The sequence below is a fragment of the Drosophila sulfurigaster genome, chromosome X (assembly GCF_023558435.1).
Source record: "Drosophila sulfurigaster albostrigata strain 15112-1811.04 chromosome X, ASM2355843v2, whole genome shotgun sequence".
NCBI lineage: Eukaryota > Metazoa > Arthropoda > Insecta > Diptera > Drosophilidae > Drosophila > Drosophila sulfurigaster.
In genome coordinates this window covers 9,537,408-9,550,651 of record NC_084885.1, presented here as the reverse complement: position 1 = coordinate 9,550,651, position 13,244 = coordinate 9,537,408, and the positions used below count along the sequence as shown (strand labels likewise).

At 34.4% G+C, this 13,244-nt stretch overlaps 1 protein-coding gene across 2 annotated transcripts in view; it reads right to left on the bottom strand.

The window, feature by feature from the left end:
• Positions 1-10,979, bottom strand: part of LOC133849236 (transcription factor Sp9) — a 38,974-nt gene extending 27,995 nt beyond the window's left edge. The window contains exon 1 of one of the 2 annotated variants that reach the window (XM_062285172.1): positions 9,490-10,979. In XM_062285172.1, the coding sequence (XP_062141156.1) occupies positions 9,490-9,606 (117 nt within the window). In that variant the 5' untranslated portion in view covers positions 9,607-10,979. The remainder of the gene's footprint in view (positions 1-9,489) is intronic. The other variant, XM_062285173.1, reaches the window with a different exon arrangement.
• Between the last annotated feature and the right edge of the window lie 2,265 nt (positions 10,980-13,244).

Genomic DNA, 13,244 nt, shown 5'->3' with positions numbered 1-13,244 from the left:
AACCCGCATCTTATGAACAATCCTGCTTTCTGCGAGGGTATTCGAATAAAACAACCAAAATTGCTGTACACTTTAGACACGCATCCCAGAGACGTCAGAGCCTGGCCCGCGTGTTTTTCCCCTCCTCGTGCCCCCCTTTTTTTTGGGGGGCCATCTCTTATATGGCTCTCTCGATTTTTATATCGAATTCAAAGACCCAAAAGACTGCGACTCCGACTGCGCCTTTTCGGTATGATTATCACAATTATCTGTAATTCAGACCATAAATCATTTCATTCTGCAACAAACTTTATACGTAACCCAATCTGTTGCAGCTGAAGCTGTTTTTCAACTCCTTTTTTTGTTGTTTGTGTATTGTGTATAAACATTTCTGCTCGTTTTTGTTTTAGCAAATTGTACAAGAGTTTTGCACAAAATAGATACGTGTAAATAAATAAATTTACTTATGCATCGATTTGACTTAAGCTGATACTTGCTTAAGACACTTGTTCAACACCAAAACAACAAAAAGAAAAAAAAACGAAGAAATTTACAGCACGATCAAACAATTCGAGTTTCGAGTTTGGTTGCATCGATTGATTGCCAATGAATCGACTGACTGACTGAGTGAGTGAGTGAGTGAGTGAGTGAGTGAATGAATAAGCTCCAAAGGGACTCGAACTTCGATCGTTGCGAGTTTGCGAGTTTCGAGCCAGGCCAACAAGTTGTTATTATACTCACAGTTGTGGTTATTGCTGTTGCCAAGCATTAAAATTGATTAACTCATGAAGTTGCATTCAAATCAACATCAACGCTGGCAAAACGTTTTAACTTTGCGTCAACACAAAATGCTTAACAAGTCCATAGGTTTCATTTCTGACCTTTTCGTTCTTACGTAGCACTTATGTAATCTCTAGGAAAAGTATTCTTGACACTACAAACTAAACACATATATAATATTTCTATCAGCAATACTTCTCTAATTAGCTACTTATTAAATTAGACATTTTTCTTAACCAAATATATATTTTTTTTATTTATTTATAGTCTCAAATTATAGTCCTAAAATTGTTTTATCTGTCAATTTCTTTGAACTTTTGTTTACCATATGGTAATAAAAAACTGTTGTTTAAATATATGACGGACAACCAAATTAAATATTTGAATAAATTACCATTTGATTATTAACTAATTTAACTTTAATTTCTTAAAATTAAACTAATTTATAGGAATATTAGTACCCAAGAATTTGTATGGAAAATATATTCAATTGGTTACGCATAACATTACAAAAAAGTTTATCTTTATTTTCCAAATTTAAATAGAAAGAAATAATATCAATATATTGAAAATATTTTCAATTTATTACACATAATATTACAAATAAGTTTACTTTAACATAGCAAAAATTAAAAAAAATAATATGAATTATAAATGAGTTATGAAGTCCTTTAACTCAAGTATTTCCCATATAAAATTATTATCTGCTGACATTCAATTCGAATAAATATGTATAAAATGAATATTAATGTTGTTATTAACATCCAAAATGATGCTATTAAATATTCGTACACATTCGAGAGCAATATATGTATAATAAAGTGGGAATTTTACTTTGTAAATAATTTAATGCGCTTTAAATCTGTTAGATTTTCTTCTTACTTTTCTGTAATATCATTAAATGAAATTAAATCAGTCTGTGCTTGTTTTTTTTTACGATAGAATAAATATAATGGGTCTGTTCTCTTTTTTACCAGTTCTCTCTGTTTTATCATTAAACAACTTAAGCGGCTCTGTACACTTTTTTGTTGTATTATAAATGCACTTCCACTTGTGATATATTCATATATTAATATCAATTAAAGTGTTTTAAAATGCATAAATAATATTAATAAATTATGAAATTAAAATTTGATATTCTTCTCATACGCATAGCAGGCATAATAAATAGTTTACCAAGTGCCGTTGTTGATGATATCATAATGAGTGTTTTACTCCGAGTATGTACTAAATAGCTCGCGGGCGTTGAGGGCGTGGCCCGTAGTATTCGTTGTTGTTGCGTTGTGTTGTCAGCAGTTGTCAACTGTTAAGTTACATTGTAACGTCAAAGTAAGGTGCAGTGCACGGTTGTAAGTGTAAGTGTTAAATAATAGACAGACGGACGGACGGACGGACAGACAGACAGATAGAGACAGAAAGAGAGAGAGAGCTCAACAATATGGTGATGTGATGGCAAATTGTGCGCGTTAGCGTTGTATTATTTTGATATGCCTGGAACTTGACTCCTGGCCCATTAACATTAACTGTGTGCTCAAAGTATAAAGTACGTTATCGCGACGTCAACACATTTGCTAATTAGAAACACTGAAACACAGCCCCCCACTTTCATATGCAATTGTTGTTGTCACTCGTATTCGTTTTTGCAATTGTTGTTGTTGTTCTAAAGTTAATGAAAGTCGTTTAAGCGCTTAAGATGCGATCGGTAATCTAATCAGTTTCAATTTAACTTGTTCTCATACAATGTATTTTAAAAAATATTAAAACGTTTAGCTTTGAAAGTTTTAGAATAAGCTTTAAGTTTATTAAAGAATTGAAATTACCTTCGATTTGAAACTAAAATAAACTTCGTCTGTATATAACATACAAAAGAAAATGGAGAACATTCGTCTTAAAAATTGAGTTCTTAAAACTAAGAACATTAGTATGGAAAATGAATATATATATACATACTATAAATATAAGATTTTTTCTTAGAAAATGTTCTTGAAATCAATATGTGTTTTCTAACATTAGGATTTTTATGTTCTTGTCGCACTTTTTTAAACCAAAATTCATAGCCTTAAGACAAAAATCTTAATATTAAAACTGTTTTTATGTGTATATATTAATACGAATACATATATGTGAAGATCTCTTCCTTCTTGCCTAATAACTGTGATTTAGCAACTTCTTGAATAAGCTTTTAGTTTATAAAGAAATTGTTAAGAAACTGAAATTCCGATTGCACTTGATCTACAGTACAAAGAAGAATTCTTTTGAAATTGTAACTTCGATTGAACTTGGTCTGTATAAAGTACAAATAAGAAAAGTTCCCAAAATTAGTAGACAGATAGATATACATAATTATATGTTAATACACTTATATGAATAGATCTCTTCCCTCTTGCCTAATAACTGTTCTTCAACAACTTTTTAGTTTATTACGCTTTTTTTAGTTTATTACGGAATTTTTTAGGAACTGAAATTCCGATTAAACTTGATCTGATGAACAAAGAAGAGTTCTTTCAGAACTGAAAATCCGATTGAACTTTATCTGTAAAACGATACAAAGCACAATTGTTCCCAAAATTAGTATTCGCACCTCTAAAGAATTCAAAGAGACAGTCAGACAGACTTAAGCAATATATATCTACACTTATGTGAATAGATCTTTCGCTCCTCTTATCTATTATAATAGCGACTATAATTATATGCAAGTTTGATTCACACATTTTCACATGCGTTTATTGAAAAAAGAAAAATTCGAATTGAATGAGAACAGCAAAAAAAAATGAAAAAATAAAGTAAAGGCGGCACTTGTGAAGCGCAGGCGACGTTTTAATGCTCACTTCCACATTATTTGCCTCTGCTCTACTTACACTTAGTACAAAAAGTATGCGGCTCTCTCTCTCTCTTTCAGGTCTGGTACGTGACCTCTCTGCGGTGGCATTTAACACAGAGTCTCCGAGAGTATTTTCCGCAGCATCATGCCAACTAATTTTCCCAAATAATTCATGTTAATTGCGTCGGCACAGCCTATCGCAAAAGGTGAAAATCCACACAGACATTGGCGTTGGTGCATTCATTAAGCCAACTCATATACATACATACATACATACATATATATAAAATAAATATGTCAAGGAAGAGTGAAGAGGCAGAAGAGAAGGAAACTTGCAGGACAAGTGTAAAATACTTTACGAAAAGTAATCAATAAAACGCTATTTAATTGTAAAACGTTTTGCATCAAATTGAAATCGCTTCAAAACGTGAGCTTCCAATATTTGTTCAAAATGTGTGTTGCGATCGTTTCTCGCCATGAGATCGACAGACGGAATCTATGAAAAAAACCGCGGGACGTCTGCTGACAGCGACAGCGTCAGCTATTCTCTCAGCTCTCAACTCTGAACTGAACTGAAGTCAGGGCTACCGATGGCTCTCTGATGGGTTAGCGTATACCGTATAGCGACGCCCTGGCGCCTAACCAAGTTGAGAACACAACAAATTAGTCAATGACGCGGCAGATTTTGGCCACAGCTGGCTTCGAGAGACCGAGACCGAGATCGAGACCGAGACCAGACCGAGAAGCCGCTCACTGAGTATTTGTATTTTCATTAATATATTATTGCTTAATTTCTTTTGTTATGCTGATTATGCCGACAGACAGCGGCGGTGAGCAAACGAGGCCCAAGCCCCAGGCCGAGGCCAAAGATAGAAGAGCAGCAAGCAGCAAGCATCGAGCAGCAAGTCAAGCAAATCCAGGAGAGTATACAGATATATACAGACTATATGTATATATGAATGTGTGCGGGGGAATAAAACGTTCGACGGGGCAACAACGTTGCATGATTTTCAATAATTTAACAGCCAACAAAAACATACATTTCAATACGATATTTCTCTAAAAAGTTTTTTTTTTCTTTCTGTCTTTCTGTCTTTCTTTCTCGCTTTTCGACTCTTTAGCTGTTTTACTGTTCGGTCTGCAACACATGTTTTTTTTCTGTATTTCTGTTTTTTTTTTTGTGGGCATAAATGATAATTTCAGTTTGGCTTTGGTAATTAATCATTTTTTGGTTTTTAAGTTTTTTTCTTTCTTTTTTTTTTTTTTGGTTTTGGTGTTGGTGGGGTTTTTGTTATTGTTGTTGTTGTTGCTGTTGTATCTCGTGTCGCGTCTTTAAACGCTATTAATTGAAACCAATGCCCATGTGTAACTTTCTTAAACAGACCCTAAGATTAGAGTGGTCCAGTCCAGCTAGCCAAAAGCTGAACTAGTCTCTCTACACACTTTGGCTTTGGCTTTGCGGCTTTGAACTTGGCCGACAACACGTTTGTAAAATGATTGATTGATGTGGTATTCATTTTAATAAACGCCTGCATGCCACAGCTCCATCTACTACTACTACTACTACTACTACTACTATATGTACATACATATATGCATACCATGCTCAACTCGATACTCGATAGTCCAGCAACAACAACAGCGACCTGTTCGGACTCTAACTGCGACTTCAACTTCAGTTCTGACCTCGCACTGAGGGCATTTCGTTTTGCGGTTTTGATACCCAATGCAAGTGGCCAAAAGAGGAGTGTTTTCAACAATAATACATTTATGCATTATTTAAGATTGTCACACACTAAACTATGGCATAGAAAGTACAACCATTAAAGCAAATATTTATTCAATATGTGAACTGCATAATATAATATTTTCAACCAACAACTTTCATATAAATAAATTGTATTTACATTCCTTAAAGTTTCTCATTAAATTATTATTAAATCGATTATTATATAGAATATTTCTAAACTTTTGATTGAAATAATTATAATTTTGTGCATACACTAAACTATGCCATAGAAAGTACAACCTTTGAAGCAAATATTTATTCAATATGTAAACTGTATAATATTTCCAACCTACATTTTAATTTGAGATTGTTTCGAAACAAATATTTATTGAACATGTGAGTATAATATTTTCAACCTACAACTTTCAAATAAATAAAATGTATTTACATTCTTTAAAGCTGCTCATTCAATATAATAATAGAACATTTCTAAACCTTCGATGGAAATAATATACATTTATGCATAAGATTGCCTAGCACTAAACTATATTATAGAAAGTACAACATTTTTAGCAAATATTTATTTAACATGTGTTCAACCTAAAACTTTCATATTAACATTCTTTCTCATATTTTCGAATGCATTTAAATGGTGCTATCTTTTTCATGGAATATCGATCTTACTGAATCTAATAATATGACTTTTCAAGCCTTAACTTTCGATAGAAATAAATATTATTATATTTAGAATGCAATAAGATTAGGTATCTTTTAGTCAACCTTTATTCTCTTTCCTTTTTTTTTTAAGACTGTATGCATACGCAGTTGCTTGGCTTGCGGTCTTAACAATCCATGGATTTCTATGGGCTAGCAGGCATATATCATAGCATATCATAGCATAGTATAGTCTCTATACTTGACTGCCTTATTGGCGTTAGTAACTTTATTAAAAGTGTCATTTAATTTGCTTTGCCTCATCAATTTGGTTGGCCATTAGCAGAAAGGCAGTAAAAGACTTGAAGCCAATTGATAACTGTTCTATAATTTGATATCGACGCATCAATATATGTAGATAATCAATGTTATAATTTATTATTAATAAGCTCTTGAAATAATCTCGCAAAGTAATTTGAATAAGTTTATTCATTGCATTGTTTGAAAATAGTCTAAGAGTGAATTAATTTCAAACAAGAAATCAGAATAAAAAACTGATCAAAAATGTATCTATTGTATGCAGCTACAAGGCCTAACATAAGTCACTCAGGCTCATCTCATTGCAATAAAGAATTTCATTCGTTATTACAATAAAATAATGAATAATAGTAAAAATATTGTTATCCAATTTGAATAGTTAGGAAATAAGAAATTCATTTCTAAATATGTACTTCAAATTTAAACATAGCTACGGAAAATCCGAAATGAATTTATTTTTCATTTAGTTGGCACAAAGCGTCAGATGAATATACTATAATATATATATATATAGCTAGCAGACATTAATTTTTCATAGAGTTCAAACAGAAATTAAATTTGTCTTCTGTTCTTCTCCTGTCAAGTATTTATTTTCAGTTGCGTCGCAAAAAAAAAAATGATATCAAAATAATTTGTGTGCTTCATGTCATTAAAAAAATGTTGTTAAGAAAAATGTTATGCATGTCAAAGGACTAAAATTAAGCCTTAGTTAATGGGGCTCATCTCATAAGGAATTGTATTGTATTATTACAATAATAAATAAGCGCATTTATTTTATACCAAAGGGAAATTCCTATAAATTCATTTATTAATACAAATTATTATTCGAGTAAATTGAATACAATTTTATAATCGTTGGAGGAAGCATAAAGCAACCCAAATAGTAGAAATAAATTCTCACCAGCTAGATTAAATCTGGAAAATCAGCAATGCAGTCGAACATACTATAGAAGTTAGTATATAAACTAAATTCGAAATTATTTCAATTCTAATATCTTAACTGCAGAGTTTTCATCATTTGGCAGCTAGTTAAAATGGCTTGAAAATACATATTATAGAGCAACACTTGAATGTTGTAAATATATCATTATGCATAGAGCTGCGATTCTGTCTCTAATGTCATTAAGTATTTCAGAGCGGCAAACAATTAATTTTTTGGTATTACGACTACTATGGAATTACCTTAGTTTAGTGATTGAGGTCGAAAGCGGTGCACATCAAAGGCGCTTCAAATTGATGACCTGAGTGCAAAAATCATTAAATGCTGCCAGTTAAGAGAGTGTTTTGGTGTTTTGGAGATCAGCGCACAGTCACAGTTATCCAGTTCATCATTAAAGTCTAATGCCTACTTCCGTTTCGGGTTTCTTTTTTTTTTTAATTTTGTTTTTTTGCATATCAGATCACACACAAAAATAGAAGTTAATGGCGCAATCTTCTCACTTTGCTCTTTGTTATCTTGTAACACAATACATGCATCGATATTAGATCACAAAGGCACAAAAGCAAAACACAAATCAGAAATCAAAAAATCAAAAATCATTCAATCGTTGCGTTCACACCTCAAGTGTTTGAATTGAGCTCGAATAATTGATTTGAGATACGGAAAAGGATAAGCGGCTTCTCTACTTTTCGCCATCTATCTCACTCTCTCTGAATTTGTATCCTAGTATCCTTGTATCCTTGTTTTTTTTTGTGGCCTGTATTCGTTGTATCTGTTAAGTCGAAGAAGCGTGAAGAATGCTATGTAGCGTTGAACAAGCCGCATCTAATTGATTTAGGTTGATGCAGCCTGTGACATTCATTCCAACTGATCCCGAAATACATTCCATTTACCCATCATCATCGTCATCGTGAACAACAACAAAAGAGCCTCGAAAATCCATCAGCAATGACTCCAGGATTTCCAAAAACTGCAAACGAGGATTACAACTGGGCCATCAGTAAAAATACTTGTTGGCACTTTTGCAAACATCATCACTGGGCATTTGTAATTCCTTTCTTTCCTCTCATTGTCTTAAGCCTAAGCGCAAATTTCCTCATTCTGGCCATGGCCGAGTTTTCCTCATAAGCCACAAACAAACAAGAGCAAATCTCTTGCCAATTCTTTTGTACCTGGCGCATAATTACAATGTGTATTATCAAATTTTCCGCACTTTGTGCGTCTTTAGCTCTGACGACGTTTAGTTGCAGCGCCTCTTGAGCAAGTAAGCTGATCTTTTAGTTGTTTTTTTTATTTCATTTGATGCCCAACGTACTAAGAAATTTTAGATAATTTAGTTTAAGCGTACAACTGTTTAACTAAGCACAATGTAAACTTCTTTGAAAAATAGTTATCTAACATTTTCCATCAAATTTACGTCGGTTAAAATAATCAAACTTTATTATTGGGCTACTTTTTTCATTATGAATTGAACTTTAAACTCAAAAATTCACATAGAAAAGAATATTAACATAATATGTACATATGTTATTTAAAGAAGAATAACTTGAAAAACTTCCGAACAATCTTCAGTTATAAAATTATTCGCATATAATTATTGTAGAGTACGACACTTTTAATAAACGGTAGAAGAAATTGATAATTTGTCAAAATTCGTAGAAATTTACGATATTTTAGTTATATAGAATTTTCTTCTTAAAAAAAAATACTTTATTTTTTAAGAATTTTACGGAATTAGCAATTAGTTACTTCGTGCAAAGTTTTTAAGCAGAAGCCACAAAACTTGACATTATTTAAAATAGAATTTTGCAACTTTACATTTGAGCTCACAAATTAGAGCTCTGTGAAATTCGTATTGGAATTCAAGTTTTGGAAGTAATTAAAGTGGAATTTGAAATGTTTGTGTTGTATAAAAAATACAAAATTGGAATTACCTCAATAAGTAATTGGATCTAATTAGCCAAGTTATTCAACCAAAATCACACTGAAATTTTGGAAACACTGTGATATATCTATTCATAAAGTATTATATTGGAAAAATTGGGAATGTATTTCGACAAGTTCACTTTTTTTGGGTACAAAACAGAAATGTCAAATATAAAATCTATCTACTGATCAAGTATTATGTCAATTGTGTTGAATTTATTTCCTAAAAATTTGTTTCAAAATGAGAGAACAAGCAAACTTGACTTTGTGTAGTATTCTTTGTGTATCTTTCACTATCTGTTTGTATGATCTGAAAAATGTGGAATTGGTTCCGCCACTTACCGGATTTACTTGCGGTTTCTGCAGATGTGATGCTATATTTGTGATATTCATGCCAGCCATGGCCGGAATCTGTGAGCCATACAATTGGCCAGCCGTCGGGGTCATGTCCGTTAGCATTTTAGATGCTGCCGCTGCTGATGCTGCTGCTGCTGCTGCTGTTGCTGCCACAGCCGCTGCTGCTGTTGCAGTTGCTGATGTTGCCGTCGCTTTTGGTATCGTCGGTGTTGTTGTTTTAAGGCGTACAATGATTGAAATTTGATTTTCACTTACGCAAAACCAAAAAAAAAAATAAATTCTAGAATTTGACTTGTTTAAGTTAGATGCGTTTTTATTTATTTATTTTTCTCTTTTTTTTTATTTGTTGTTGTTGTTTGGCCAGGGACTGGCTGCTGTCACTGTTGATGCTACGGAAAAATCACAATTATAGTAGAACACAAAACAAAAACACGCGCGTCGCAAACAATAAAAAATATGCAACAAAAATTATTGAAATTGCCGTTGTTTGTTTTTTGTTTGTTTTTTGTTTACTTAATGCACTTTTCACAGTCAAAATGTGTATTGTATTTGTTGTGTTGTTTTGTTTAACTATTTGTTAGCAATATTCATTTGCTTTTTGTAGTTGATGTTGTTGTTGTTTAGATTGCTTTTTGTTTTGTGATTAAACTCTTTTCAAATGTTTTACCAAATGAAAGTGTTGTGCAGCAATTTTTGTTGCTGTTGTTGCTGTTGCTGTTGCTGTTACAATTGTCACTGTCACTGACACACTGGGGATTTGCACTGGGATCTTTGAGAAACTGTTAGATGTTTGTGTGTTGAGGATGCAACGGCAGGTGCGTTGCCTGCTGCGTTGCCTGTTTTGTTTGCTCGATGCTGCTCGGTGTGATTGGAGGTTGCACAATGTTTGTTGGGCAACGGACAAAAAGGGAACACAAGCGAAAAAATGCACTAGACTCGGTAACTGAAGCGAAATGAATATAAAACCAACAAAAACCGGACGCACTTGCAAACTGTATGCTATATATCTTGGCTCGATCTGATAGATGTTTATTGTTATTGTTGCTGTGTGCTGTTTGCTGTTGCCGTTGCCGTTGCTGTTGCTGTCGTTGTTGACGGCGGCGGCGACGACGTTGGCGACAAGGAGGCGCCTGCTGCTGCGGCTGCTGTTGTTGCTGCTGCTATTGCTGCTTAGCTGCTGCCTGCTGCCTGCCTGCCTGCTGCTTGGTTTGCTGCTGCCTGCTGCCTGCTGCTGCACAAACAAACAAAATGTATCCGCGCAAAAGTTTTCGGCGTCGTCGCTGATCGTTCAAAGGCTTGCAACTGTTTCACGCGATGCCAGCGCAAACAAAAAGCTTGGGCCCCGTTCTCGTTTTGTCGTTGGCGGTGACTGCGGCGTTAACGTCAAGCATTGGTGGTGTCGTCGTCGTCGTTGTTTCAGGCAGAGGGCGCGTCAAAACAAGTTAGCCGGCGCGCCACTTTTGTGAGAGAGACCGCGATTTGCAATATTGTGTATTTTTGTGTGTGTTTCGCTTCAGCTATGCACGCTGCTAAACTGAGAGAGCGCAACAGCAACACCAACACCAACAGCCAAACGAAGCAGCGACCCAACACACACACACACAAAAGCAAGCTGGCGCTCGACTCTCTCTCTCTCTCTCTCTCTGTCTCTCATCGAAGCAGCGGCAGCAGCCATTCCCATTCATCATGACGCAGTTATTCGTAACATTGGTATTTTTGTGCGCTTGTTGGGCGTGCAAACGAGACAGCAATAAAACAAGCAACCACCAAATATGCCTGTGTGTGTGTGAGTACGCGATGATCATCATCGTTGTTGGCTGCGCTCGGGCCTCGGCCTCGGCCACGAACACTAACACGAAACCGAAACCGAGAACGAGCCCGAGAGCCTGACGATGATGTATTATCTAGCCAGCCAGCCTAGCATACGCCACCGCTGCCGCCACCGCTGCCGCGCCAGCCGACGACGTCGTTGCGTCGCGTCGCTTCGTTCGTTTCATTTAATTTCATTCTTAAATGCAAGCGAGCACGCGCTCAAAACGAGTTTCGCTTTGGCGACGCCCCGTTGTGTGCATGCTGCGCGCCGACGCGACTGTATCGACCAATCAGCATACGGCAATATGCTCTGTGTGCCGTAACCTATAATTAGAGCGATGGCCGCTGTGAGAGCGAGATGGCTATACGTTTGGCACGCGCTTTAGCGTGCTAGCGCGTTTCTTCTCTCCCCGCTGCTAGGCCCCAGCCAAGCTATTGTTGTCTCTATCAGCAGCTGTGCAACAACAACAACAACAACAACAGCAGCAGCAGCAACAGAGAGAAGGCAACGTCGTATATTCGGCATTGTCAGTTGGAAATTGTCTTTAGTATGATCCCTTCGCGTGCAAACGCCAAAACGTTGCGCAGTTGTAACACTTTTTTTTTTCGTTGCTGTTGTTGTTGCTGGTTTCCTTTTGGTTTCCTTTCACATGCCAAATGAATTTCAATTGAAAAACTGTTGCGATTGGTTTAATGGAATTATTGATTACAAAAAAACAAGAAACACAACAACAAAAATAACCAAGCCCCGAATGACAAATTGTTTTATTCACATACCAACAAACATACAATTTTTTTTTTGTTTTTGTTTTTTTCTTTGCTTCAAGTTGATTTTAATCGATGCACAAAGTAAAAGAGTTGGTATGACAACCATTTATTCATGGAATTTTTTTGGCTTGTTTTCCTGCATTTGAATGTGCATATGAAGCGGATTATGTGTTGTGTGTTGTACAAATACATTTATTATGGGAATGGGGCACGAAATATTGCATTTCTTATTAGAGTAAATTCTTAAGTTCATTGTAAATTGAGCAGACACCATATTTCACCCATTTACTTGATATCAACTTGTTATACAATGTTTAGCTGCATATTGAATCAAATTGCCATTGACTATATTTGCTGAACAAGGGGTTGATAATCATTAGACTAAGAAATGTATTCATCCATTCATTTCTTACCTTTACATTACTTTACTTTGAGTAGGAAATTGTTGCTCTTGATTAATGAATTGCTTATTGGCTTTATCTACCTGAATTAATATGCTCAGCCACACATTATTTTTGATTTGTATTTAACTTAAGCTAAACTGTGCGCCAAAATAGTGTGTTCTTCATATTAATTGTCTCGTTTTTATTATAATATGTTTTATTATTGTTAAAATTAGTGCATTTAAATGTGTTACATATAACATTCTTTTTTCTAAACGCATTTGACGCTCTGGCTCAGCTTATTGCAATAAGGAATTGCATTTCAATAAAATAATAATGATAATAATTTTTCTTCACTGATGACGTTCCAAACAGTAATAAAATGTTAACACAACACTGAATTCACAATTTTATCGTGCATAAAAAGAGACTATTCAGAATTCCAAAACCACAAGTTTTCAGCAACTCTTTAAAATGAATAGGAAAACCCTTTAGTAAGCTGTGAAGTTATTTTATAGTTCTTTGCTATACATACATATATTGATATATTATATAAATACAGTAGCAGCTTACAAATTACAATTTTCTGAAACTCGAAACAGATATATGTATATATGTAAGTATTGAAAGTCTTAATGTAATTGGAATCGATCTTTATAAGTATCTTGTTGTGCTTGAATTTCTTACCTTACATAATATTTATAAATAAAAAAAGTTCATGAAACATATTCATTGAAATATTTTCCAAATTAAAATCCCATTTCAAATAAATTATTG